Source organism: Sapajus apella, unplaced genomic scaffold (assembly GCF_009761245.1).
Source record: "Sapajus apella isolate SASKATOON/1434 unplaced genomic scaffold, GSC_monkey_1.0 scaffold86, whole genome shotgun sequence".
In the NCBI taxonomy this organism is placed as follows: Eukaryota; Metazoa; Chordata; class Mammalia; order Primates; family Cebidae; genus Sapajus; species Sapajus apella.
In genome coordinates this window covers 8120958-8128256 of record NW_022437026.1, presented here as the reverse complement: position 1 = coordinate 8128256, position 7299 = coordinate 8120958, and the positions used below count along the sequence as shown (strand labels likewise).

General features: G+C 39.5%; 1 protein-coding gene across 1 annotated transcript in view; it reads right to left on the bottom strand.

The window, feature by feature from the left end:
• Window positions 1-477: 477 nt before the first annotated feature.
• The window catches only part of LOC116534105 (A-kinase anchor protein 3-like), a 41168-nt gene continuing 34346 nt past the window's right edge, over window positions 478-7299 (bottom strand). The window contains 1 exon segment of the mRNA XM_032254213.1: window positions 478-618. Coding sequence (XP_032110104.1) covers window positions 478-618 — 141 coding nt within the window.

The window sequence follows — 7299 nt, the reverse complement described above, 5'->3', positions numbered from 1 at the left end:
TTCTGATCTTCATGGTTATAAAAGGCTAAAATGAATTATTGATAAACTGTGGTTTATTTTAAAAGAATGAGGAAGCTGCAAATTGTGACACAGAGAGAGGGAACAGGCTGAGTGACCTCCAGCAGGGCCTCTCAGTCCAGCTCTGCTGTGTCTCTGGCATTCATCTAGTTATTTTTTCACTCCTGGGATTTCTTTACCTGATTGTCCCATTGGATCCCAAGAAAGCGAAACACGTGGCGCCATTTAGTTGTGATTTTTAAATTTTATGTCCTTGATCGCATGTACAGGAAAATCTGCAAAATCCAGTGACTAGCCTAAGATGACATGTCTTTGATGAGAGTGATATGAAGATAGTGTTAGGGCTCTGTAAGGATATAGAGGGGGAGCTGTGGAAGTGAGAAAGAAGGGTGGGGATAAGGGCCGGGCCCGCTGTCGGAAGAGGGGAAACCAGTGGGGTTGCTGATCACAGGTTCACCATCACCAGCCCAGCAGCTGCAGTGCCGTGACATTCCCCGCTGCCTCATTCAGCTGGCGCTGCTTCTCATAGCGCATCACTGACTGCAGAACCTCACCCACGCTGCATCCTTTGTCCACAGCAGCAGCCGAGAGCTGACGTAGCTGTGAAAGGAAAGAATACTTTCACAGTGGAGGGGCACAGCATCCCATGGCAGGCCAGATGGAGCCTGCCAAGTCTAGAGCAGAGAGGCCAGGCAGACCTTGGGAAACTGCAACACAGACTTTAAAGTCTGCTGGCCTATTTACCAGAATAAGGTTGGTGACAACATTTTTAGTTTAAAGAAGGGATGTTACACCCACCTGCCCATGCTCTGGCTCTCTAAGAATTCTAAGGTTCTAAGTTCACCCTAATATCATAAAAGTCTCCGTCATTGTCCTAAGACAGAAAATATCCAGTGCACAAATGTGGATGCTGCTTTCCATGCCCCATAGACCACAGAACCCTAAAACGTTAGAACAAAACGGCACCTCAGAGATCAATTCAGTTCTCATGAAATGTTTCCCAGAGAAGTAAAGAGACTTGTCAGAGATACACTGCCAGTAATTAGCAGAACCAAAGTTCACTGCAGGTATCAGATCCTATCTATAGCTCTTTTTCCAAGTATAACATGAGAAAAGTTACTTAAGGAACCATTCTAATATAAACGCAATATGCTGTCATTTATCTGGAATCCTAAGGGCAACAATCTGAAATAACCAGATTTTTATTGTGTTCATTTTGCTCTTGGCTTTTTACAACAAAGGGCAGGCAAATAGACAAAATATCGAGAGCTTCTTCAGAAAGAGAAATGTCCATGTGAGAAACTGAAATAGAAGAACCAAATGGGAAATTTTAGAACTAAAAATTACATACAAAATGTAAAATAAAAACTTAACAGGTGGGCAGAATGTAAATGGGAGGAAGGTCAGTAAACTTGAAGGTAGATCAATAGAAATTATCCATGCTTAACAACATAAGAGACTGATTAAACTTACTTCAAAAAAAATTTAAAAAATAAATAGAGCCCAAGGATTTGTGGGCAATATAAAAAGTTTTGACATTTGTATTAGAATACCAAAGGAGAAAAGTGATGATGCAAAAAATATTTGAAGCAATAATAGATGAAAGTATTCCTAATTTGCCAAAATGTTTTGAACCTATAGATTCAAGAATCTCAGGGTACTTAAAATAAAACAAACCCAAACCCAAAGAAATTAACTTCAAGACCTACCATAACTAAATGGCTGAAATTTAAAGAAAATTGAAAAAAATCTCAAAAGCATCCAGAGAAAACCATTTATAGGGGAACTACAAGTCAAGTGATAGCCAATTTCTCATCAGAAACCATAGAGGGCAGAAGAAAGCAGCACGTCTTTTAAATGCTAACAGAAAAAAACCCTGCCACATTAGAATTCTGTATCCAGCAGAAATTATAACTCAAAAATGAAAATCAAATAAAGACACTGTCAGAATAAAGAAAACTAAGAGAAGGCACTGCCAGAAAATGTGTTCTAAAAGAATTGTGATAGGAAGTTCTTCAGAGAGAAGGGCAATGATACCAGAAGGAAACTGGGAACATTAAGAATGAATGAAGAACAATGAAAACAGTAAAACTCTCAGCATAAATAGTAGGCTACTCTCTTAAGTTCTTTAAAATATGTTTTAAGGGGGACACAGTGGCTCACGTCTGATCCAGCACTTTGGGAGGCTGAGGCAGGAGTATCACCTGAGGTCAGCAGTTCGAGACCAGCCTGGCCAACATGGCAAAACGCTGTCTCTACTAAAAATACAAAAATTAGCTGGGCATCATGGCACATGCCTGTAATCTCAGCTACTTGGGAGGCTGAAGGAGGAGAATCACTTGAACCTGGGAGATGGAAGTTGCAATGAGCTGAGATCATGCCACTGCACTATAGCCTGGGCAACAGAGTGAGACTCTGTCTCAAAAAAAAAAAAAAAAAAAAGTTTTAAGGTTGAAAGGAAAAGTAACATTGAAGGTTTTTTCAAAGTATACAGATTACATAAAGTAACTCAACTACAAAGGGAGAAGAGCAAAGGAACCTATATGGTAGTAATATTTCTACATTCCAGCTTAAGTGGTAAACTATTGATGCTACATGGACTCTGAGAGGTTAGTATATATATATTGTAATCCCTAGATTAACCACTAAAAAAAACTACAGAAGAAGATATAGTCAGAAATGCAATAGATAAGTTAGAATGGAATACTAAAACATGTTCAAATAGTCCAAGAGAAGGCAGCAAAGGGGGAACAGGAAGAAAAAACAGAGAGAAGAAACAAATAATAAAATGGTAAGTTTAAATCCAAACATATCCATAAACTGGGCTAAATGTAAATGATCTAAACATATCAAATGTCAGAATGGACAAAAAATGTAACCCAAGTGTATGCTGCCTACAAAAAAAACCTCAATTCAAATATAATAAGTTAAAATTATCGAAAAAGATGTACCATGAAAACACCAATCAAAAGAAGACTTGAATCTAACTAACATTTATGGTCAATAGGATTTTTTAAATAAAGGAGATGGATAATTCAGAGGGGCCAGATACCCACTGGTCTTTTCAACAAATGGTGGTGAGATAACCTTCATGTCTACATGCAAAATATTGAATTTGAACTCCTACCTCACAAAAATTAACTCAAAGAAGATCATAGACCTAAATATAAGAGCTAAAATTATCAAACATGTAGACAAAAACAAGGGGAAATCTTCCTGGTCTTGCATAGGTTAAGGTTTCTAAGGCCGGGCGCGGTGGCTCACGCCTGTAATCCCAGCACTTTGGGAGGCCAAGGCGGGTGGATCACGAGGTCAAGAGATCGAGACCATCCTGGTCAACACGGTGAAACCCCGTCTCTACTAAAACTACAAAAAATTAGCTGGGCATGGTGGCGCGTGCCTGTAATCCCAGCTACTCAGGAGGCTGAAGCAGGAGAATTGCCTAAACCCAGGAGGTGGAGGTTGCGGTGAGCCAAGATCACGCCATTGCACTCCAGCCTGGATAACAAGAGCGAAACTCCGTCTCAAAAAACAAAAAAAAAAAACGGTTTCTAACTCTCAGCACATCTGGCCTTCTGGGTCTGTCGTGGGGCTATTTTGCTCAATGCAGGTTGCTTAGCAGTATTCTTGGCGTCCACTGCTTGACCCCAGTGGTAACCCTTTCTCTGTTGTGACAGGCAAGTCTGTCTCCAGACATTGCCAAATGTACCCTGGGGGGCAAAATTGCTCCTGGTTGATAACTACTGGGTTGAAATTTATTGGTTATGACACTAAAATCACAAGAGATAAAAGTAAAACATGATAAATTAGACATCTAACTAGACTTCATTTTGCTCTTCAAAAGACACTGTTAAATAAAAAGCCACAAACTGACAGAAAATATTTGCAAATTATGTATCAGATAAAGGACTTGTATCCAGAACATATAAAGAGCTATTACAGTTCTAACCAAGAAAAAAACAATCTAACCAAATTATGTGCAAAAGAATTGCACAGATATCTCACCAAAGAATATATATCAATGGCTAATGAGCACTTAATAGAATAATATGCTCAATAATTTTCATCATTTTAATGTATGTATGCCAAATGAAATCCACAATGATATACCACTATAATTATCATAATAAATGAAAGAATAATGTTGCTCAGGAAGTGGAGAAATTGAAACCTGTATAATTTTTTTTTTTTTTTTTTTTTGAGACAGAGTTTCGTTCTTGTTACCCAGGCTGGAGTGCAATGGCGTGATCTCGGCTCACCGCAACCTCCGCCTCCTGGGTTCAGGCAATTCTCCTGCCTCAGCCTCCTGAGTAGCTGGGACTACAGGCACGTGCCACCATGCCCAGCTAATTTTTTTGTAGTTTTAGTAGAGACAGGGTTTCACCATGTTGACCAGGATGGTCTCGATTTGTTGACCTCGTGATCCACCCGCCTCGGCCTCCCAAAGTGCTGGGATTACAGGCTTGAGCCACCGCGCCCGGCCTGAAACCTTTATAAATTACTGGTGAAACTGTAAAATGGTACAGCCACTTCAGGAAAGAGTTTGGCAATTTCTTAAGAAATTATACTTGGGTTGAGCATGGTGGCTCACACTTGTAATCCCAGTATTTTGGGAGGCCGAGGCAGGTGTATCACAAGGTCAAGAGATTAAGATCATCCTGGTCAACATGGTGAAACCCTATCTCTATTTAAAACACACACACACACACACACACACACACACACACACTTAGCTGGGTGTGTTGGCGGACGCCTGTAATGCCAGCTGCTCAGGAGGCTGAAGCAGGAGAACTGCTTGAGCCTGGGAGGCAGAGGTTGTAGTGAGCCAAGATCGCACGACTGCACTCCAGCCTAGCAACAGAGTAAGACTCTGTCTTGAAAAAAATAAAGAAAGAAAGAAATTACACTTAACCAGTCAGGCATGGTGGCTCATGCTTGTATTCCTGGCACTTTGGGAGGCTGAAGTGGTCAGATCACTTGAGTCCAGGAATTTGAGACCAGCCTGGGCAATGTGACAAGACCCTGTCCCTACAAAAACATACAACAATTAGCTGGGCATGATGTGGGGGGTGCCTATAATCCCAGCTACTCGGGAGCCTGAGGTGGGAGGATCACTGAAGGCTGGGGAGTTTGAGGCTGCAGTGAGCTGTGATTGAGGTGGCAGTGAGCTGTGATTATGCCACTGCATTCCAGCACCTGGGCAAGAGAGGAAGACCCTGTCTGAAAAAAGAAAGAAAGAAAGAAAAATAAATTACACTTATTGAATTACACTTATTGTAAGATGCTGCAATTCCACTCCTCATTATCCGCCCAAGAGAGATGAAAATAAATGACCACACAGACTTGTATGTGAATGCTCATAGTGGCATTACTCATAACAGCAAAATGGAAACCATCTAAATACCATCTAAATATCTATTAACTGATATATGGACAAACAAAATGTAGTATAGCTGCATAATGAAGTACTACACAGCAAGAAAAAGAAATAAAGTACTGATACATGCTACAACACAGGTGAACCTCAAAAATATTACACTAAGTGTAAGAAGCCTGATGTAAAAGACCACATACTTTATGGCTCCACTACAAAAAATGTCAAGGAAAGGCAAATTTATAATGATAGAAAGGTTAATGGTTGCACACAGTTGGGGGATGAAAACTGGAAAGTATAAACAACTAAGAATAGCCTAGAAAATTCTGAGGTAGAAAAATAAGAGTTTCCAGTCCTATCAAATATTCAAAAATATTATAGAATTACAGTAAGTAAAACAGTATGCTATTGGTACAAGAGTAGATGGACGATTCAGTGGTACAGAGTAGAAAGTTTAGAAGTTGAATAGAAAATAATAAGAAATTGTGACCCTACTTCATACCTTATATGAAAATGAATTCATGGCCGGGCGCGGTGGCTCAAGCCTGTAATCCCAGCACTTTGGGAGGCCGAGGTGGGTGGATCACGAGGTCAACAGATCGAGACCATCCTGGTCAACATGGTGAAACCCCGTCTCTACCAAAAATACAAAAAATTAGCTGGGCATGGTGGTGCGTGCCTGTAATCCCAGCGACTCAGGAGGCTGGGGCAGGAGAATTGCCTGAACCCGGGAGGCGGAGGTTGCGGTGAGCCGAGATCGCGCCATTGCACTCCAGCCTGGGTAACATTGGTGAAACTCCGTCTCAAAAAAAAAAAAAAAAAAAAAAGAATTCAAAATGTATTAAATTCTTAGATATATTTATAAAATCATAAAAGTACAATCACGCACTGCATAATGGTGTTTCACTCAACCACAGAGTGTACATATGATGGTGGTTCCATAAGCTTATAGCGGACCTGAAAAACTCCTATTTTCTAGTGATATCATAGTTATAACACAGCACAACACATCACTCACTTGTTTGGGGTGATGCTGCTGTAAGCCAACTTACTATGCTGCCAGTTGTATAAAAGTCCAGCACACATTATTCCGTACAGTGGATAGTACTTCATATTGATAATAAATGACTATGTTACTGATTCCTGTATTTACTATACTATACTATACTTTTAGTGTTATTTTAGTCTACTCTTTCTACTTACTAAAAAAATTGTAAAACAGCCTCAGGCAGGTCCTTCAGGACAAAGGCATTGTCATCATAGGACATAATAGCTTCGTGAGTGTTACCTCCCCTGAAGACCTTCTAGTGGGAGAATGTGCAGAGGTAGAAGGCAATGATATTGGTGATCCTGACCCCATGTGAGCCTAGGCCAATGTGTGTGTTTGTGTCTTCATTTTTAATAACAAGTTAAAAAGAAAAAAGCTTATAAAAATATAAAGAAAAAATATTTGTGTATAACTGTACAATGTGTTTGTGTTTTAAGCTGTTATTTATAAGAGTCAAAAAGTTTTTAAAAATTAAGTTTAAAACATAAAAATGTTACAGTACGCTGTCAATTTATTATTGAAGAAAGAAAAAATATTTTAAAATATATTTATTGTAGCCTAAATGTACTGTTTATAAAGTCTACAGCAGTGAACAGTAACATCCTAGGCCTTCACGTTCACTCAACGATCCGTCACACACTCATTCAGAGCAGCTTCCAGTTCTGTGAGTTCCATTCATGGTAAATGACTTATACAGATGCACCATGTTTTATCTTCTATGCCATATTTTTACTGTGCCTTTTCTATATTTCAATGTTTAGGTTAACACATACCATGGTGTTACAATTGCTTACAGTATTCAGTACAGTATATATAAGTATATAAGTGTAGTATATATATTCAGTACAGTATGTATAAG